The 22329-nt window shown below is 38.2% G+C and overlaps 1 protein-coding gene across 6 annotated transcripts in view; it reads left to right on the plus strand.

Moving 5' to 3' along the window:
• The window catches only part of CPLANE1 (ciliogenesis and planar polarity effector complex subunit 1), a 131043-nt gene that overhangs the window by 39705 nt on the left and 69009 nt on the right, over positions 1-22329 (plus strand). For 5 of the 6 annotated variants that reach the window (XM_047766908.1, XM_047766899.1, XM_047766864.1 and 2 more), the window contains 13 exons: positions 2724-2888; positions 5407-5545; positions 6496-6605; positions 6765-6923; positions 7035-7143; positions 9670-9970; positions 12037-12946; positions 14858-15006; positions 15901-16064; positions 16825-16907; positions 18551-18630; positions 18906-18983; positions 21176-21368. In XM_047766908.1, coding sequence (XP_047622864.1) covers positions 2724-2888; positions 5407-5545; positions 6496-6605; positions 6765-6923; positions 7035-7143; positions 9670-9970; positions 12037-12946; positions 14858-15006; positions 15901-16064; positions 16825-16907; positions 18551-18630; positions 18906-18983; positions 21176-21368 — 2640 coding nt within the window. The remainder of the gene's footprint in view (positions 1-2723; positions 2889-5406; positions 5546-6495; positions 6606-6764; positions 6924-7034; positions 7144-9669; positions 9971-12036; positions 12947-14857; positions 15007-15900; positions 16065-16824; positions 16908-18550; positions 18631-18905; positions 18984-21175; positions 21369-22329) is intronic. The other variant, XM_047766891.1, reaches the window with a different exon arrangement.

Raw genomic sequence — 22329 nt, forward strand, 5'->3', positions numbered from 1 at the left:
TCTTGGGCAGTGTACTAAATTGATATTTAAGTTTCCTTGTCTATAAAATGCAGGAGATGATAATACCTCTGATAGCATTATTGTGAGTATTAAATGAGATATTCTGTAAAAGCATTTACCTTAGGGCCTAGGATACATATTATTCAATAAATATTGAATTTTTTTTCAACAGTAAAAAAATTAAGACATATTACTAGGTATCCAGATTATAAAAAACAAACGTTTCTTTAGGATAGTAAAATAGTGAATGTCAGAATTTAGAAGCCATTTATTATTGGAGTCATCCATCTCATTGGTTTGCCTCTTTTGAAAGACTTATTTTGATTTTTCTTTGACTTGAAAGGTCATTTTACAATTTATTTTTATTTTATTTTTTTTGTCTTTTTAGGGCCATACCTGCAGCATCTGGAGGTTGCCAGGCTAGGGGTTGAATTGGAGCTGGAGCCACTGGCCTACACCACAGCCACAGCAATGTCAGATCCGAGCCGCATCTGAGACCTACACCACAGATCATGGCAACGCCAGATACCTAACCCACTGAGTGTGGCTAGGGATCGAACACGCATCCTCATGGATGCTAGTCAGATTCGTTTACACTGAGCCAGGACAGGAACTCCTGAAAGGTCATTTTTTTTTCTCCTCTGTTTTTAATTGATAGTTCTGCCTTATAAATAGCAATATTGCATTCTTCTCAGGAATTTCTCTGTTCTTTTTGAAAATCATGACATTACAATTGGCTGGTATTAAAGATTTAAAGTATGACTATCAATATTTACCTTTAAAATGTTTTAATATTTGATTAACATTTTGAATTGATTCTGGAGTTCCCGCTGTGGCACAGTCCGTTAAAGATCCAACACTGTCTCTGTGGAGGCATGAGTTTGATCCCCTGACCAGTGTAGTGGGTTAAGGATTTGGCATTGCTACAGCTGTAGCATAGGTCACAGACATAGCCCAGATTCAATCCCTGGCCCGGGAACTTCCATATGTCATGGGCATGTCCAAAAAACAAAACAAAAAAATCCTCCCAAATTGATCCTGATATTGTTTCTTTACTACTTACTGTTTCAGAATTAGCAACTTATATCTGTATCTAGTTTTTTCTTCTTTTTCAAGTTACTTGCTGTATTCTCCTTTGTTATATTTAGAGTTACATTTCAATAGGTTAAATATTTCATGTCATTTGTTGGTATTTTAGATATAATATATTACAAATGGAAAGAATAAGTAGTCCCTTGTATTTCTCAGTAATTCCTCTTTCCTGTCATATCTGAGTCTTTAATATGTTGGCTTAGAAAGTAGAAATAGCATTTAAGGTATTTTTGGATGTGCTATGCTGACATGAGTTTGAGTGGTTACTACCCTTTGGAATACTTTATTATTATTATTTATTTTTTAACATATTTTGCATTCTGTTATCCTTTTTGGTTGTATCCATGGCACGTGGAAGTTCCAGAGCCAGGGATCAAATTTGCCCTACAGCAGCAACGTGAGACACAGCACTGACAATGCTGGATCCTTAACCTGCTCCGCCACATGAGAACTTTGTCATTTTATTATTTTTTATTAAACTATATAGCAGAAAAAATATATAGCAGGATCTCCTCAATGTGCTCTGTATCAATTAGAACCCCTTGGGTTATAAGTAACAGAAAACTTGGTCAGAACTGAAGATCAGAAGCCCAGTTATATTACTGAAGACTTGGGCTCTTTCTTTAATTTATTTTCTAAGGTGTCAGCTACAGTTTAAAGCTGGGTTCCCTTTGTGGGAGCAGGATGGCTGCCAGCAGCTTCTAAGGATACCAGAAGGGATTGGGAAGGGAAGAAAGAGAAGCAGTAAAAGTATTTCTCTCGCATCATTCCAAGCAGAAGTATTATGAGACCAACTGAAGTCAGACACCTTGGCTAGGGCTAGTCCACAGAACTGCTTGGTAATTGATCAGGGCCTTCCCTGGAAGCTCCTCATATGGGATCAGCCCTCCCTGCACATTCGGTTGTGTAGGGGAGGGGCAGAGCCCTAAATAAAAACTGAGCACTATTCAGAAGTGGCAGTGGTAGGAGGATGTTGGGGAAGCAAATGTTTACAGTAGTCACATTATCTCATTCTCTGGGAAATTAATCTGTAGCTACTGACTTGAATTGTGTTTATTCAACAAATGTTTATTGGATCCCACCACATACTGGACTTTATTCTATGCACTATGATAATACAAAGACTGGATGACAAGGCCTTTGCTCTTGAGTAGTTCTCAATGGTATGGGAAACATACATAAATCAGTAAGAATAAATTAGTAAAAGCTATGAGGGAAGTCTGAGCAAAGCACCCTAGTAGCGCAGAATGGGAGGGATTCACAGAGGAAGTGACACTGAAATACAATAGGATTTTTCCAAGCAGAGGAAGGGAAAAGGCCTTCTCTTTGAAAGGAGCTCTCTTTGTAACATTCCACCTATGGTCAGGAGCGGTGGATTTCACTGTTGTAGACAAAGATTTGGGATTAGGGTCAATTTAGCTCTTTACAAATTCTTTAAGGTGAGAGAAATGTTTCCTTGACCCTCGAATTAGCTATGGTTGAAATTTCTGAGGCCATGCCTTGAAACTTCCTGTATAAATCTCCCAGAATATTCTGGTTTGAGCAGCACCATCTTTATTTTCAGTTTACCATTTTAAGGTTCTGTTTTACCAGCTAAGTTTTTTTTTTTTTTTTTTTTTTTTTTTTTTTAGGAGGATGGTGATGATCTTCTTTTAAAAGCTGAAAAAGATAATCGCCAAAAGGTGTCTGGAATCCTTCAGCGTGTTCTCTTGCTTTTCCGGGCAGCTCACTGTTCCTTTCCTGTAGCACAGTGGTACATCTTGCAGTTGAGATGGGCCAGAAAAGTCATGCAAAAGGTAGAGAAATGTCTTGGTCGCTTATGTGCTATGTTAAACAATTTAAATCTACTAATGTTTATTAATATTTAAAATTGTGACATTTTCCCAAGGAGTTCTGCCCATACATTTCAGGCTTATTTACAATAAGAAACCCAGACAGGCCCAAGTTCTTTTTGCTGAAAAATAAACACTCTGAACTGGAGCTCTGTGATAGTCCCATCCTGTCTGGCAATAGAAAGTGTAATCCAAGCAGTTAATTTCAGGTAATTTCAGTTACTTTTTTTTTACCCACAGTCATTGAAGATTTAAATGCAGTTCAGGGTTTACCCTAAATCTTCTGCAGGTGTTAACTAAGTTCTGTGGGGTCAGAGCATGGAAAGTTAGAGTTAGTTCTTGGCGTTGTTTCCTTTCAGTAGTCTCTGCCAGTCAGAGCCTCCCACTTACTGTCTTCTGAGCTGCGCAGTTCAGTTTGATTCAGGGGTTGTCTTCTACACTGACTTCTGCTGAGATGTAGCTGCTTTCTTATCTGTGTCTCTCTGTCAAATGTGGAAGTAAATATTATTAGCCCCACATATCTTAAATTTGGCTCTTGATGAAGTTCCCTGATGGCTCAGCAGGTTAAGCAGTGGTATTGTCACTGCTATGGCTCAGGTTTGATCTCTGGCCGGGGAACTTCAGAGGGCCACAGATGTGCACCCCCACCCACCACCAAAAAGAGCTCTTGATTAAATTACTAAATGTACCAAGAGTCTACAACGTTCTTTAGTATGAGCCCTAAGAGAGATTAAGAAGTTGCTTATCAAACTATTTTTGAAAATTAGCCTATTTTGAGAGAGAAAGTTTTATGAAATTTGCATAGAGCTACCGTAAAAATATAAGTTAAAATTATACTCACTCTGTATCTTGTCATCCCAAAGTTGTTTTTAAGTATGTTTATGAAGAAGGGCAGAGGATTTTCTTGTATTATTGAACAATTATTTTTAATGGTTTTAAGATCTATTGAGCCTAAATGTTTGTTATAGGAAACTTTATTTTAAAAATTGTTTATTGTAGGGAGTTCCCACTGTGGTTCAGTGGGTTAATGATCCAGCTTGTCTCTGTGGTGGTGCCAGTTTGCTCCCTGGCCCAGCGCAGTGGGTTAAGGATCCAGCATTGCCGCAACTGTGGCTTGATTTGATCCCTGCCCTGGGAACTTGCGGGGAAAAAAAAAAAAAAGATAAAAATTGCTTATTGTAGAGAACTATTTACATAAGGTTGTAAATTGTATTTGCATTTAAATATTTGGTCTTACTTATCAATTCCTCACAGTAATCTCACTTAACCTAGTTTTTTTTTTTTTGTCTTTTGTCTTGTTGTTGTTGCTATTTCTTGGGCCGCTCCCACGGCATATGGAGGTTCCCAGGCTAGGGGTTGAATCGGAGCTGTAGCCACCGGCCTATGCCAGAGCCACAGCAACGCAGGACCCGAGCCGGGTCTGCAACCTACACCACAGCTCCCGGCAACGCCGGATCGTTAACCCACTGAGCAAGGGCAGGGACTGAACCCGCAACCTCATGGTTCCTAGTCGGATTCGTTAACCACTGCGCCACGACGGGAACTCCTCACTTAACCTAGTTTTAATGAGCTCAACCAGCATGTATGCCTCTGGGGAAAGTCAGGGCAAGTAGCATTAAAATCTTTGTATACAAAAATGACAAGTGAGGTTAATTTGGTTAGAATCTTTTTTCCCCCATAAATGTAAAACACTATAACTATGATTTATTTACATCTATCCATTTGGAAATAGATACATTAACATGTCATCAGTGGTTATCTCTGAAGTGTGGAAAATTTGGTGTTCTTGATTTTGTTTTGCTTTTAAATTAAGTTCCACAGTTTAAATTAGGGTTTATTCTTTGTGTTGTACAATTCTCTGGGTTTTAATAAATACATAATGTTGTGTATTCAACATTACAGGATGATACTAAGTAGTAGTACCACATTAAAAATTCCCATGCTTCATCTATTTATTACTCATCCATCTCATCACAGAAACCTTGACAAAAACTGATTTTTTTTTAATACCTGTATGATTTTACCTTTTCCAACGTGTCATATGATGGGAGTCAAAGCCTTTTCAGATTTTTCTTTTCTCCTTGAATTACTTTTGTTCACTTGTAATTTTGATTTGATCCTTGACTGTTTTTGCATGGGTCTATTTCTGGGCTCTCTGTTCTGTTCCAGTCATCTAGTGTCTATTCTTTCATTAGTACCACACTATCTCCATTACTATAGCTTTTAATAAATCATTAAGGTGGGTGCTTAGAACTTTTTTTTCTTTTGGGATTTAGCCTAGTGAATTTGTTGAATTAAATTTGTGAGCTAAGTTTCTGAACGTACAAGTGATTTCAGAGATATTTTCTTACATAATATAGGAGCCATGCTGTGTTCTCCATTCTGTATGGTTTATCTTACTACCTGCCTTGTTTATTGCTTTATAGTTTCTTTAAAAATTGACTTATATGATTGATAATTATTATTCTTTCTTTACTTTCAGATTCGAATGAAAGGATCCCTTCCTTCATTGAGTCCTTTCTCTCAGTCACTACTTAATTACTGTAAAGGAGGAATATCATTTTTTCGACCTGGAGCAACTGGAGACCACAAGCTTGATGAAGTGTCCATTAAAGCAATAGGTTGGTCCAAAACAGACTGCTTGCTTTGAAATTAGGCCTAATATTAACAATGATATATTTTATATTTGATTTGGGAAAGTTTCCATGCAAAGGAATATTCTGTGGATAATGAAAAAACAGTGTATGTATGTTACCACCATGGAAATATATCGAAGATACATTAGGTCAAAAAAAAAAAGATAGTTGTAAAACTGTATACATAATACAATTTTATATGTCTTTGTGTACTTGTATTACTTTTAATAAAAATTGCTTTATATTGGAAATTATGTTTCTAGTATTGAAAAATTTTCAACTTAAATGCCTATCAATAAGTGATTTTCCAATGTATGGTATTAATATATGGTATTAAGTAGAGTTATAAGTATTGGCTTGGAAAAATATCTAATACTGTAGGTCTAAAGCAAACTATTAGTAAATAGAGTAATTTATTTACTCTATAAAATGTTTTAAAAATTTTTATGCAACTGATATGCATGAAGTATTCTAGAATAATAGGTATAAAAATTCTGTAAGGATCTTCACAATTTTGACTTAAAGTATTGACAGCATGTTTCTCTCTCTCTCTTTTTTTTTTTTCTTCTTTTTTTAGGGCTGCACCCGTGACATATGGAAGTTCCCAGGCTAGGGGTTGAATTGTAGCTGCCAGCTTACGCCATAGGAACGTAAGCAACACAGGATCTGAGCCATGTTTGCGACCCTACACCATAGCTCAGAGCAAGGCCAGATCCTTAACCCACTGAGCAAGGCCAGGGATCAAACCCGCATCCTCATGGATACTAGTCAGATGTGTCTCTGCTGTGCTACAACGGGAACTCCGCATGTTTCTCTTATAATCAACAATATAAAAACTTTTATTTTAAAAAGAAATATCCAGCAGAGGTGAGGTTGTTATAATATTAATGGACATACTCATACAGTCTTCTTTTGTATTTGTATTCCTGATTTAGGTTGCTTCAGAGAACTTTGTGCTTTGTGTTGGATGCTGCATATCCGTGATAAGTTATCCTATAGCTGCAGGCAGTATCAGAAAGCACGAGAAAATGCGGAAGGAAAAAAGGTATTAACTGCAGAAGAGTAAGAAAAATGAATAAATACTACTTGGAAAGTTATTGCTTGATAGAAGATTTTACTGTTTGTGGCAATGTTTTCTTTTGAACTGATTCTAGTCTGTCTGTCTAAAGTGAAAAGAAAATGATGTCTTTCACTATCCATTTAGGATCTTGAGGTGAAGTTCGATTCTTGCATGGTTGAGCACTGTCTTAGCGCAGTGGAATGGGCTTGTAGAATGCTGCCCTTCTCTCGGTTTTCTAATATTGAGGAACTTATTCAGGATCTAATTTTGAGCCTTATTGGAGAACTGCCACCAATCAAAAAGGTAATGTAAATGTAGGTTAAAATTAACTACATTAGAAACAGACTGTAAAGGATTTTAATTTTAATTAAGAATGGTGTTGCTCATAAAACTCATTTTTAAATTTTTCTGAAGGTAGCAGAAATTTTTGTGAGAGCATTTCCCAATCCTGAGGACATAAGGGTTCCTTTAAGAGAAAAATATCACTCTCTTCAACAGAAACTCAGACACTGTGTTGTGAAAGGTATTATTTTTCATTTCTGAGATACCCGATAGATAAATTGCATTTATTTGATAAAAGCATTTATTTTTCTAATGCTGGTGTTTTTATGCATTTCTTCTTTCCTTGGAGATAGGAATATGAGAAGGCAGAAGCACTTCCCCATTACAGAAGCACCAATTCTGTTGCTTTGGGACCAGGCAAAGCTGATGCCATGTCATGGCTCTGTCCGTTAGTGACTGTGTAATCAGAGTCAAGTTGCTTAGGATCTCTGAGTCTCTCTTCCCTGTTTGTAAAATGAGTACATTAATACCTGCCTTACAAATATGTACTGAAAGAGGATTAAACATGGTTACAGTATATAAAATGAGCATGCAGTGCCTTGCATAATGCAGATATTTTATTGAAAACTATAGTGTTCTTCCTCCCCTTGTATGGTTATTTATGCTTTTAATTTTATATTGTGCATTCAAGATGACCTTGTGGAAAATTTTTTTTATTGTAAAATATACAGACTGTGAAATTAAACTTTTTTTTTTTTTTGCCACACCTGTGGCATGTGGAAGTTCACCGGCCAGGGATCAATCCCATGCCACAGTAGTGACCCAAGCCATTGCAGTGACAACACCAGATCCTTAACTCACTGTGCCACAAGAGAACTCCTGAAATCAACCATTTTTAAGTGTACAGTTCAGTGGCATTAAGCACAGGCATACCAGAGTTCCTGTCGTGGCTCAGTGGTTAACGAATCTGACTAGGAACCATGAAGTTGCGGGTTCGATCCCTGGCCTTGCTCAGTGGGTTAAGGATCTGGTGTTGCCGTGAGCTGTGGTGTAGGTCACAGATGCGGCTCTGATCCGGTGTTGCTGTGGCTGTGGCGTAGGCAGGCGGCTATAGCTCCTATTGGACCCCTAGCCTGAGAACCTCCACATGCCGTGGGAACGGCCCTAGAAATGGCAGGTTTGGTTCCAGACCACTTGCAATAATGTGAATAGGGTAATAAAGCAACTCACAATGAATTCTTTGGTTTTGAGGTGCATATACAAGTTATGTTTGCTCTGCATCGGAGTCTATTAAGTGTGCAGTAGCTCTATAAAAAAGGCAGTGTATATACCTTAATTTAAAAGTACTTTATTGCTAAAAAATGCTAACCATCATTGAGTCATAATCATATGTGAGTCATAATTTTTTTTCCAGTAGTAACATCAAAGATCACTGATCACAGAACACCGTAACAAATATCATAATAATGAAAAAGTTTGAAATATGATGAGAATTAGCAAAATGTGACATAGAGACATGAAGTGAGCAAATGGTATTGGAAAAATGGCGCCAATAGACTTGCTTGATTCAGAGTTGCCCCAAACCTTCAATTTGTAAAAAATGGAATATCCGTGAAGTGCAATTAAATGAGGTATTCTTTTTTTTTTTTGCCTTTTCTAGGGCCACTTCCGTGGCATATGGAGGTTCCCAGGCTAGGGGTCTAATCAGAGCTGTAGCCATCGGCCTACACCACAGCCACAGCAACACTAGATCCTCAACTCACTGAGCAAGGCCAGGGATCGAACCCGCAACCTCATGGTTCCTAGTTGGATTCGTTAACCACTGAGCCACGATGGGAAATCCCTAAATGAGGTATTCTTATACATTCACAATGTTGTGGAAATTTTTAAAGAATTCAAATTATTCTCTTTTTTAGAATTATAATCTCATAATAGTCTAATAATGTCCTCTGCACGTTATTGCATTAATGTATTTATATTGTATTTGTGATTTATATTTTTAAGACTTTTTTGAAATCTCTCAAATGTCATATTTATTATCAATAATTAAATATTTTCATATAGACAGCCTTGAAAAACTTTCCTTCCTATTGTTCTCCATTACTTGAAGTCAGAAATGTGTTTTTGATTTTTTGGCCACTCTGTGGGAATGAAAAAAAATGCCAGTGATTCTTTTTATAATTATCTGATTTTTGAAATAGTTAAATTACTTCTAAATTCTTTTTTCCAGGTCATGCTTTTTTTTTAAGGGGTCCCTTTTATTATTTTTTTTTTATTTCTATTTTTTGTCTTTTTGTCTTTTCTAGGGCCGCGCCCATGACATATGGAAGTTCCCAGGCTAAGGGTCCAATCAGAGCTGTAGCTACCAGCCTAAGCCAGAGCCACAGCAACACGGGATCCAAGCTGCGTCTGCGACCTGCACCATAGCTCTTAGCAATACCAGGTCCTCAATCCGCTGAGCAAGGCCAGGGATCGAACCCACAACCCCATGGTTCCTAGTCGGATTCACTAACCATTGAGTCAAGATGAGAACGCCCTTTTTATTGTTCTTTAATGAATCTTTTTTAGCTTCTGTAGTTCTGCCTTAAAAATATGGACCATGGTTTTATAAAAATATTGGAGAAAGCAGGATCTGTAAGAGTGTGGAAATAAGCCTTAGCCGTCAGTTATATTTCATGTTCCCAGGAGGGACCAGAATTGGATCCTCTTATGTCTTGAGTTGAAACATTTTAATGAACTCTAAGGCCTTTTGTTCTTTTCTTTCTAGGTCCCCAAACTGAGGAAATGATGTCAGTTATTATGCATTCTTTCCATAAAGTGAGGGTGAAAGCCTTAAAACGTGTGCAGAGAAATATAGGTTCTTTTGAGATGAATATATGGGAACCAACTGAAGAAGAAAAACCGGCTGAGGTTCCAGGTTTTGACAGGTTTTCCTTGGGAACCAGTCTGAGCAGGAGCACACTCACAGACCTGGGGAATTCTCTGGTCCACAGTGATGCAGATACAGCTGAGTCCTTCTCAGAAGCTTTGTCGGCTAAAGAAAAAAGTAGAATACATTTCCATCAAAGGTACAGTTGCGTTCTCTTAATAGCAGGCATTGACTTCCTTTAGGAAAAAAATATTTTCAGTATTTTCATGCAGCTGATGACCTGACTTCTCATCACAGCAACCTCACTGATTAACATTAACAATATGAATGCTAAGTGCCACCCTCCATACCCACAAGGATGTTAGAAGTGTAAAATGAGGAGCTCCCCTTGTGGCGCAGCAGAAACAAATCTGACTAGGAACCATGAGGTTGCCGGTTCCATCCCCGGCCTTGCTCAGTGAGTTAAGGATCCGGCGTTGCCATGAGCTGTGGTGTAGGTCACAGATGTGGCTCAGATCTGATGTGGCCGTGGCTGTGGCGTAGGCCGGCAGCAACAGCTCTGATTTGACCCCTAGCCTGGGAACCTCCATATGCTGTGGGTGCGGCCCTAAAAAGACAAAAGACAAAAATAAGTAAATAAATTCACCCATTTTTAACATTAAAAAAAAGTGTAAAATGAGGCTTTACATTTTGAAAATCTATTTGAAATATTACTGAGATATGAATTAATTTTGCCACCTGAAAGTATAAAATGAGTAGGTGAAATTCTATAGTTCACTGACTTAAGTTCTTTAAGTGATCTTTAGACTTAAATAATTTAGAATTGTTTTGTTAGCTATATTATTATTTAAAGTTTCCAAGGAAAGAATTTGCACATTTGTCTTTGAAACTTCTCTACAAATTGTTGAGAAATTCTCATTTAGCATTTAAACCCCAGTTACTCTGATTTAAGCCTATTTTTTCTTTGTAATTTCAGTATCTACAAGGCAATTTATCCTTCTCATAACTGAAAGACTATGAAATCAACCATAATCTTGCTTAAGTGAAATATTATCATCTACTTCAAACATCTGCTTATAGCATATCCAGCAGTATCATAAATGATGTGCTTCTTCCCCCAGACCACCTCAGTGTTAGCACAGGAATATTCTGGAGGCTGCTTATTGCACATTCTTAATAAGAAGGGACATGGCAAATTCAGTGAAGGTGCTTAACTGGAACATTCTTCTTTTATTGAGGGAACCAAGGGTCTGTGTTCTGCCCCAGGAACCACGATGAAAGGAAACAGATTTATTATTATTATTTTTTTTGGTCTTTCTGCCATTTCTTGGGCTGCTCCCGCGGCATATGGAGATTCTCAGGCTAGGGGCCTAATTGGAGCTGTAGCCACTGGCCTACACCAGAGCCACAGCAACATGGGATCTGAGCCGCGTCTGTGACCCACACCACAGCTCATGGCAACGCCAGATCCCCAACCCACTGAGCAAGGGCAAGGATCGAACCCGCAATTTCATGGTTCCTAGTTGGATTCGTTAACCACTGAGCCACGACGGGAATTCCGAAAGGCAACAGATTTAAAAGTAATTATGGTTGGCAGTTTGGTGCCTGCCAAACAGGTTTAATAGCAGCAGAGAGTGTTTAGAAAAATACCCACCTTTTGTGGTAAAGAATCCTGAGGGCAGTCATGCTTGTTGCACATCGGACAGGGGAAGCAGAAAGTGGTAGATGCAAGAGAGAAACAAGAAACCACAAAACAAGTTGTATATCAGTGGCTTGTGATTTTGTATTTCTAAATTCTGACCTATAAGAGGACCTTTTTTCCTCAGAAAAACACTTGTGTTTAATTGTAAAATTTCTGTGAACACATTTTAAATCTTTTTTAACATAAAATTTCCCTTTTGATACTAATGTGTTATATTTTTTTGGACTCAGAATGTTCAGCTCTAGTGAACACTTAGAGATCATTTAGTCCAACCCCCTCATTTGAAAAATAGGTAATCGAAGCATTAAAAAACAATATGTATAAGGGCCTAGTGGTTAGGATTCACCACTTTCACCACTGTGGCCTGGGTTTAATCCCTGGCCTGGGAACTGAGGTCATACATCAAGCTGCTGCATGGTGTGGCCAAAAAAAAGAAAAAAGGAAAACACACACACACACAACTTAATCAGTGGAGAGAATTTTTATTGATAATGAATTTTTGTTGACAGTTTTAGTGATTAATCATCTTTAATTTTGTCTTTTTCAATTTTGTTTTGCTGTAGAAATGCCCCAAATCGTATGGAATTAACATTGACTGGCAGTCCCAATGAAAAAAAGAAAATAGATAATCAGAAAGAAAACCCTCAAAGAAAAGAAGATCATGAAAAGTTATCACAAAATGCACTTCCTGTAGTAGGTGTTTGGGAATTTGAACGTGATGATGATGAATATATTAAATTCCTTGAACTCTTCTTGAGTTACATTCTTGAACGAGACCTACGTGGTTCCAAGGATCCTGGCATTCCGTTTCTAACTAGTTTTTCTGGACGTCTTAGAGAACATGAGCTTAATTCGTTATTTTTTGATGTTCATACAACATTAAAACGGCGCCAGGGCAAAACCAAAAGCCAAAGTGTGTTTAGAGCTGGCTCCTGCTTTGTTGTTGCTCCAGTGTCATCTGAGTCTGAAACATCAGAAAATCAGGCCCTTTCAGCTTCAGTACTGGTTAATCAAGAGATCAGGCCTTTTTTAGAGAACCCTTTGAATAAAGTCAATAAAAACGAAGGGAAGAGTGGATTGTTCGGTTTAAAACAGAAGTCACTTTACAGAATACAAGATGACAATGCAGAGAAACCTTTAATCCAAAGATTGTCGAACCATAGTTTTTTCACTCCCAAGTCTGCTGAAGCTAGAAGATGTGTTTTCAAAGCAATTCAGTGCAATGATATTAACCCTCAAGAAGATCTTCCTTTATCACTAAATAACATATTTGGCCATATAAGAAGGCTGTTGGAATGGATGATAAGATGGTCTGATAGGAGATTGCTCTGTGATTCTGGTCTCACTGAGTCACGCTGTGAGTATAGCCCCGTCATTCGTGTAAAGACCTCTACAGCTGCTGTTCTTACATCATTGTGGCTTTTGGAACAAACCTATTTTGCTACATATGAGGCAAAAAATGCCATTACTAAGGTAAGAACTAGAATTGCTTATTACATACAAATGAGAATTCTCATTTCAGATTAAAACTATTTGTCCTTCCCCATCTAATAAAGAATTATTAAGTAACTTATTGACAGTACTGATGATAATTTATATCATCAGCATTTTTAAAGTGGTTTCTTTTTTTTCCACAGCATGTGGAAGTTCCTGGGCCAGGGATTGAACCTGTGCCATAGCAGTGACCTGAGTAGCCACAGTGACAATGCTGGATCCCCAACTCACTGTGCCACAAGGGAACTCTCTAAAGTCGTTACTTTAATTCTTTTTTGGGGGGGTCACACCGGGTTAAGATCCAGTGTTGTCACTGCTGTGGCTTGGGTCACTGCTGTGGTACAGTTTCAGTCCCTGGCCCTGGAACTTCTACATGCTGCAAGTATAGCCAAAAATAAAAATACTTTGTTCATGGACATCTAATTTGCTTTTTTATCTTTTGCTTTTTGTCTTTTTAGAGCCACACAGTGGCATGTGGAAGTTCCCAGGCTTGGGGTCAAATCAGAGCTACAGCTCCTGTCCTATACCATAGCCACAGCAAAGTCAGATCTGAGCCATGTCTGTGACCTACACTGCAGCTCACAGCAACAAGACTGGATTCGTAACCTGCTGCACCACAAGAGAACACCACAATTTACATCTTTTTATATTGTGTATTCATTAATAAATTATTATAGTTATCTTAAATACATTTGTCATTTTGTCTTCATACTAGAGTTATGAGTGTTTTACCTACCACCCTCGCAGCACTAGAATATTCTGAATTTAACTATATATTTACCTTTACCAATGATATATATATACATATAAGTCTTTTTAGGGCAGCACCCACGGCATATGGAGGTTCCCAGGCTAGGGGTCTAATAGGAGCTGTAGCTGCTGGCCTACTCCGGAGCCACAACAACGCCAGATCCGAGCAGCATCTGTGACCTACACCACAGCTCATGGCAACGCCAAATCCTTAACTCACTGAGCAAGGCCAGTCATTGAACCTGCAACCTCATGGTTCCTAGTTGGATTTGTTTCTGCTGCGCCAGGACAGGAACTCCCCTTTGTGTGTGACAGAAAGTTTATTTATGATTTTTTTTGTGTGTCTTATTTTCTTTTTGTGAGATCAGTTTCTGTTATCCTAAGGTGGTTTAGAAGATAACTGTGATATTTTTTGTCATTGAAAATTGTAGGAGTTCCTGTTGTGGCTCAGCAGTAACAAACCCGACTAGTATCCATGAGGATGCAGGTTCGATCCCTGCCCCCCTCAGTAGGTTAAGGATTCGCCGTCACTGTGAGCTTCGGTGTAGGTCACAGAAATGGCTTGGATCCTGTGTTGCTGTAGCTGTGATGTAGCCGGTGGCTACAGCTCAGATTTGACCCCTAGCCTGGGAACTTCCATATGCTGAGTGTGTGGCCCTAAAAAGCCAAAAAAAAAAAAAATTTTGTGTTTTTAGGTGATGCATACCTAAATTTCTAAGTAAGACAAAAGAGATACATCCTTTGTATTTTTAGCTGCGTATATTTTTGCCCACTGTCATTTTGAAATAATTACTAAATGTCTTTAAAATACTACGGAGTATTAAATAAAAGAAAATGTATACTTTTATTGCTATTGTTTTGTAGCCTGAAAACTTTGGTGATATACCTTAACAAGTCTCTAAGACTGATTTCTTTGAAATACTCTTTAGGTAGTCAGGCTCTTGTTTTTTCTAGGTAGAATAAAGACTTGGTCACTTCTTCAGTATCAGATATTGAGTTTTCAAAATTCAGTAAATACTTCACAAATGAATAAGGGACTTAATCAGGAGAATTTCTGTAAAAAGTATTAATTACCTAAAACTATAATGGAAAGTAAGGGGTTCAGTAATAGTATTTAAAACTATAAATGGCTTGTTTTAGGTGCTAGAGAAAAATTACCCTGAGCCTCAGAATGGACCCAGTCTAGAGAGTAATTGTAAAACAGATGCTGGCTGCTGTGTGGCAGTGTCCACTCAAGGTGGGACTGGGGAAAGAAATGGTCAAAATGAATCGTGTCAAAGTATCTTGGAGTAAGTTGCTGATTATACTTTCCTTTTCCGATACCTTGTTTGATAGTGTTTGGGCTTAAAGGAGAATGGAACCCTTGAATGTTAAAGGAATGAGCATCTCTTTGAACTAGAGAAGCAGGAAGCGAGTGCTTTCTGAAGTGCTTTAACAATTCATTACAAAGTTTTTTTCTTCCCCTTTGGTCTAGCTTCTGTCTTCTGAGAGAGAATCTAATTCATCCCAAGAGATCCCTTGATTATATTCATTGATTTCCTATGTCAGAGGAAGTTGAACTTCTCATTTCATCCATTTTTACATATTAAGCCCTACTATGAGTATCTTTGAACAATAAAGCTGGAGCTTTGGTAGCAGGAAGATTGCTTTGTGAGAATGGCAAATTTAGATAAATTGAAATTATTCTAATCTGTTGAGTCAATAAAAACGGGGAGTTCCTGTTATGGCTCAGTGGTTAATCAACCCGACTAGTAACCACAAGGATGTGGATTTGATCCCTGGCCTTGCTCAGTGGGTTAAGGATCTTGTGTTGCTGTGAGCTGTGGTGTAGATCACAGACATGGCTTGGATCCCGCGTTGCTGTGGCTGTGGCTGTGGCATAGGCTGGCAGCTACAGCTCCGATTGGACCCCTAGCCTTGGAACTCCATGTGCCTCAGGTGCGGGCCTAAGAAAAAGAAACACACACATACAAAACGACAACAGCAACAAACACCCAGGCAGTCAGTTATTCATTGAACAACTTTTTATTGAGCTTTTATGATGTACTATATATGGTTAAAAAACAAAGACTTTACAACATGAAACTTATTTTGTTCTTTTCCCATAAACTAAATCAACTGAAAGCAAGTTCTTTGTTCCCAAGGATGAGTTATAATTTCAGCTGCTTCATTTTTGTCAATAGAATGCCAGCTGAAGTAACAAATCCCAAAATAAAAGAAACCAGTGATGAGATTATTTCTGTCACTGATGATACTGAAAAAGAATTTGTAGATATTGATGAGGATCTTTTGGAAGTAGAAACATTTACACAGGAGGAAATGGATGCATACCCATCAGATTATGAAGGTTAGTTCATTTAGGTAATCTTTTTGTTTGACCTTATTAATTTGTTATTGGTGAATGATTATCTGAGATAACCTAATAGTATGTCTATATTGGTATGTTTATAATAACCTAAAACCAAATATTAAAAATAATGTTTATGAGATGTTGAGCACATTAACTCATACCCTGAACTCACGGTTCTGGGGCCTTTTGCATTGCTTGTGTAATTATTATGGGCCTCTTCCTTTCTATGAACCTGTCCTTGACAGTCTTCCTTAAAGCAGAAAGTCTTAGAGCTTTATACAGAGTTATGCGCACTAAGGTGAAGCCCATCAAGCCTTATCCAGGGTTCACTTGATGAAGAGGGGTTGTCTCTAGGTGTTTTTAAAAGATAATTTTCTAAGGAAGATGGAGAATATTTATATTTGTTTCCTGTAATATTCCTGAACCTTCTAAAGAGTAAATTGATTGTTTTTCAAAAATCAGTTTTCTGGAGTTCCTGTCATGGCTCAGTGGTTAACAAATCCGACTAGGAACCATGAGGTTGTGGGTTCGATCCCTGGCCTTGCTCAGTGGGTTAAGGATCCAATGTTGCCATGAGCTGTGGTGTAGGTTGCAGACGAGGCTCGGATCCCATGTTGCTGTGGCTCTGGCGTAGGACAGCAGCAACAGCTCCGATTAGACCCCTAGCCTGGAACTCCATATGCCCTGGGAGCGGACCTAGAAAAGGCAAAAAGACAAAAAAAAAAGTCAGTTTTCTTTTCCTTCTTGTTTCCCATAGATGATGCCAAAGAACCTGTTGAAAGTATTAAAAGTCCCAGTGTTGCCTTATTCATGCCGACTTTACCACAGCGTTTAGATGAAGTAAGTCTATAAATAGTAGGTACAGTTACTTAAATTTATGCTTAAATGTTTTTATTCAGTGTATCCAACCAAGGCTATCATCTCTTAAACATGTACTGTGGATTGTACAGTAAAGCCAAGACACCAAGCATTTTTCTGTCACTGAAATTCTATTATTAGTAAGGTGTCTAATAATTTCAGGTAATTAAAGGTTAATTTTATAAACTGCTGTAGTAAAATAATTAAGAGTTGCGTATTCAAAATGTAGAATTCAGCTGTCGTATGCAGTTTTTGCACATATATGCAGTTTTACATATTATTTGTTTTCTAAAAACTCTCTACAGTGGATTTCGAGGTGGAACACAGACATTTCTAATTATTGAAACAGTTCCTTTAAAAGGATTTTTTCCCCTGATTTTATAGTTGTTTTCACAATGACAGTTGGCTTTTGAATAATGCAGCAGTTAGGGGCTTCGACGTCCATGCAGTCGAAACTCCATGTCCAATCATCCCTTGGTATCCACAGAAGATTGGTTTCAGGAACTGATGCTGATTCAGCCAACCCCAGATCATGTAGTAATGTTTTTTCTTTTTTTTCTTTTTTTTTTTTTTGTCTTTTTGCCATTTCTTGGGCCGCTCTCATGGCATATGGAGGTTCCCAGGCTAGGGGTCGAATCGGAGCTGTAGCTGCCAGCCTATGCCAGAGCCACAGCAATGCGGGATCCAAGCCACGTCTGCAACCTACACCACAGCTCATGGCAATGCCGGATCCGTTAACCCACTGAGCAAGGGCAGGGATTGAACCCGCAACCTCATGGTTCCTAGTCAGATTCGTTAACCACTGTGCCACGACAGGAACTCCCCTTTTTGTTTTTTTTGGCTGCATTCACGGTATCTAGAATTTCCCAGGCCAGGGATCAAACCTGTACCACAGCAGTGACAGTGCTGGATCTTTAACCCACTGAGCAACCAGGGAATTCCTCTTTTTTTTTTTTTTTCCTTTGGTAATAATGTATTTATTGAAAAAAAAGTCCACATATAAATGCCGTCACTCAGTTCAAACTTTTGTTGTTCAAAGATCAGTTGTACTTATGTAGTGATTTGTGTGTGTCTGTAATTTACAGTATTTTTACATACATTTATGTACATTATAAGTGATTTCTAGTGGCATCATTTGTCTTTGTAGTTGATTTATTTATTTTTAGGGCTGCACCCAAAGCATATGGAGGTTCCCAGGCTAGGGGTCAAATTAGAGCTGCAGCTGCCTGCCTGCACCACAGCCACTGTAATGCCAGATTCTAGCTGTGTCTGCGACCTACAGCATAGCTCACAGCAATGCTGGTTTCTTAACCCACTGAGTGAGGCCAGGGATCTAGCCTGCATCCTCATGGATACTAGTCAGATTTGTTTCCGCTGAGCCGCGATGGGAACTCCTGTCTTTGTAGTTAAATATGCTCAGTGACTCAGGGTGATGGGCCAAAGGCATCACAGTCTAAAGTTCTAGTCAGAGCAGAACTGGGAGTACCTTTTAATATTTGGTTTCTCACTTGCTTTCAGACTGTTTTTAGTCCAAGCGAGTGGCTAATGTGAAACTCAAGATACCGAAAATAGTAATACCTTTTTGTTTTACCTCTTTTCTTTTTGGGTACTGTTAATTTTAACAGCATTCCACAGGAGAGATTCAGTGTGCAAGAGAAGAACCGTTGGAGTCATATATGGAGAAAAAATCAACTGAACCGAAAGGGTAAGAGGGGAAAGTATGGCATGAGGTAAACAGTCGTTTCTGTTGCCAAGCATTTAATAGTGTTCAAATTGTATGTTAAAGTCATCCAGATATATTCTTTGCTTTTGTTTGAATGTGTTACTATTGCTATGGATACAAATGTAAACAGATTGTAATTATGAGCTAAGCATTACAATACATTAGAGGATGTTTAGGCTCTTAGTTGGCTAAGCATTAGGTCACCTTACCTTAGATAATATGAAGACTTCTAATTGATTATTAATCTTTAATTTTAGTATGATTGAAGGCTTTTCAGACCCTGAACACATCATTCCTCCTTTGTTTTGTTTAGATACAAGTTCAGAAGCTTCTAGGTAAGAATTTTGCACCATTTTTATATAATTACAAATATACGAGAATGAAATGATGCCTACTGTACATTTTGAAATAATTACTGAACATCTTGACCCAAAACTAAGAGGCTAAAATGAAAGCAACACTAAGCATTGAAAGAGCAAGATAGATACACGTTTCTGACACCTTTATGTTTACTACTGAAGGATTTTCCTTTAACAATTGTGTTGTAAAGACATAGGAACTATTTTAGAATAAGGCTTTTCTGAAGAAAAGAAGTAGTGGGCGTGTTCTTTTTTCTCTTTGGTCTTTTTACGGCCACATATGCAGCATATGGAAGTTCCCAGGCTAGGGGTTGAATCGGAGCTGCAGCTGCAGGCCTACACCACAGCTATAGCAGCACCGGATCTGAGCCATAGCTGGTACCTACTCTGCAGCTTGCTGGCAATGGCAGGTCCATGACACTATGTCAGGATATCAACCCGCTGAGCCACAAAGGGAACTCTGTGGATATATTTTTGAAAGATATAGTTGTTGTTCATTTTCATTCTCTTTAACAGATTTCTAATGGTGTATGAAATCCTTTTAATTTTCTCATAGAACAAAATTATCCAGTCTTTTGAATTGCTTCTACAGAGGTTGAGTAGTGTGTTTAGTATTTACAGATCATGTTGAAATAGGAGAATGGTAGAGCAAAACTTTATTTTAGAAAAATTCTCCATAATTAGAATTTATCTTCCTGCTAGTTGTTGAAAGAAAAGGCCGGTAAAGTTGTCTTAAAATAGGCTAGTTGGTTGTAATGCCTATTTTTCATGGATTTCCCAAATAGTTTTGTTATTGAGCACGAGATGCTTGATAAAAGGTAAATATTATTGCTGCAAGGGCATAAGTGTAAATCTAAATAAATCTAAATAGTTGAAGTTCCCGTCGTGGCTCAGTGGTTAACAAATCCGACTAGGAACCATGAGGTTGTGGGTTCGATCCCTGGCCTTGCTCAGTGGGTTAAGGATCTGGCGTTGCCATGAGCTGTGTTGCAGACGAGGCTTGGATCCCACGTTGCTGTGGCTTTGGTGTAGGCTGGTGGCCACAGCTCTGATTCAACCCCTAGCCTGGGAACATCCATATGCCGAGGGAGTGGCCCTAGAAAAGGCAAAAAGACAGAAAATAAATAAATAAATATAATTTGGTTTGTTATTTTCTTTTTAGAGACAGGGACCAGTTTAGTTGGATATGATAGTACCTGCTCCCTAATTTAGGTTATGAAATGTATTTGCTTATGAAACATTGAGTACCTTTTGTGTTTTAAGGAATCATCTCCAATCATTTTATTGAAAGAAACAAAAACAAAAAACTTACTTTGACCTTTAACTTTTATTTCTAAATAAGCGTTTTTTGTTAGGGTTTAATTATTAATATAATCTCTGATTTGTTTGGAAATGTTCACGATACTGTCGTTTACATTTAATGAAGAATAGCAGGAGTTTGCTCTACCCATGTTAGAATTAAATATTTTTTTATCCCAAACCCCTTCCCTAGTTTTCTTAACTCCATTCTGGATCTTTACATTTAGTAAAAAAAAAAAAAAAATGTATTCCTTTTTTTTTTTTTTTTTTTTTTCTCCCCACACCTACAGCATGCGTAAGTTCCCAGGCCAAGGATCAAACCTGGGCCACAGCAGTGGCAATGCTGGACACTTAAGCTGCTGTGCCCCAAGGGAACTCCCCTGCAAATCTATTCCTAAGGCAAATTATGCAGTCTGTACAGCTGATCCTAATGATTGCTTAGGTCTCTAACACAGGTGTCTGCAGGGACCAGGCAGGTAACATAAAGGTGTGAACCATCCTGTGTGGTAACACCATAGGGAGGGGACCTTCATTAAGGCATTTGGATGAATAATTGTGCTGATGACAAATGTGTCTGGGGACTGAGGGGTACAGTGAGATAAGCTTCAGGGTATAAGTTTTCTGAAAACTTCCAGCAAGCCCTTTAAAGAAGAAGAAAATAGATCAAAATACTCAGTTCAGAGTTCCCTGATGGTGCATCAGGTTAAGGATCTGACATTGTCACTGCTGTGGTGCAGGTTCACTCCCTGGCTCTGGAACTTCCACAACCTGCAACTAGAGCCCAAGATAAAAATACTCAGTTCATAGATATCTAATTCGCTTTTTTTCTTGATTGATGTGTGTTTTTTTATTTATATGCTTCCACACAGTGCCCAAATCTCTGCATGTAAAGATAAATCTTCCTCAGCTCCACCCTTGGTATCAAATGGAGTCAATGTTGCCTCACAAACACCTGTGCCAACAACTCAGCCAACCCAGAGAGACGAACCTAGGGCACCGTTATCACATTCTTCTGATTCCATTAGGCTAATGCTCCAAGATGAAATGTTCAAATTAGTTCAGGTAGGCACATCTCCATATGTTATCAAATAAATGTACATATGATATATGTAAGGTTTTAACATATGAACAAACTTGCAGAGAAAGACAAAATTAAATTGCAGGGTTTCTCCGCTTTGGGCAGTCTTCCCTTGTTATTTAGAAGTTCCTAACTCTAGAGCCTGGAGTCTAGGCTAAATAAGTTCCCTGCTTCTCATGATGACTTCTTTTGACTGGGCTCTTGGAGACAGAGCTATTTACAAAAATGACGTGGGGGGTAATCAAAATATACCAGTAGACTCTTGCTCTCAGGCATCAAAAATTTATTTTCTGACACAGTCACATCACATCCTCAAACAAATATCGGCTTGCTTTGAAATTGTCAGCTGCATTTTAAAGCACTATTCACTTCGCTGTGCATCATCTTTTCCTCACTTGGTTATCCTTTTCTCTGTCCACCAACAATTTTTAAATCATTTCCCATTTCTGTTTTATTCCTTAAACATTCATTTCCCTCAAATCTAACCTTCTCTTCATGTGTTCCACATTTACTTCCGTATCCTTTTATGTGAAGCAGCATCCCACATTTATATTTTTGATTCTTGGCGCTAATTTTCTCTTTAAACTTAATGTGCCTTGATGGGAATACTTCTTCAGCTTGTCCCGCTGTCTCATGGAACTTGCTGAAACTTATTTTATTCTTATTCTTCTGAGTCTCTTCTCTCCCATTTCTATCTAGTAGCATGACCTCTTCTATCCAGTTAGAAGCATTTGTCAAGCTTATTTTTTGGATTTCCTAGGGACTTTGTGGGCCACTGCTCTGTATATTTAACGAATTCTCCAAATAATTCTGATACACACAAAAGATTAAGAATCACTGTCTTAGAGAGTCATCTTTGCCTTCTTTCACTACTCATAGCCAGTGTTTTACTATTTTATGCCTGCTTGATTCATTTGTCCGCATTGTATATCACTTGCTATTCTA

Source organism: Phacochoerus africanus, chromosome 1 (genome assembly GCF_016906955.1).
Source record: "Phacochoerus africanus isolate WHEZ1 chromosome 1, ROS_Pafr_v1, whole genome shotgun sequence".
Classification (NCBI taxonomy): domain Eukaryota; kingdom Metazoa; phylum Chordata; class Mammalia; order Artiodactyla; family Suidae; genus Phacochoerus; species Phacochoerus africanus.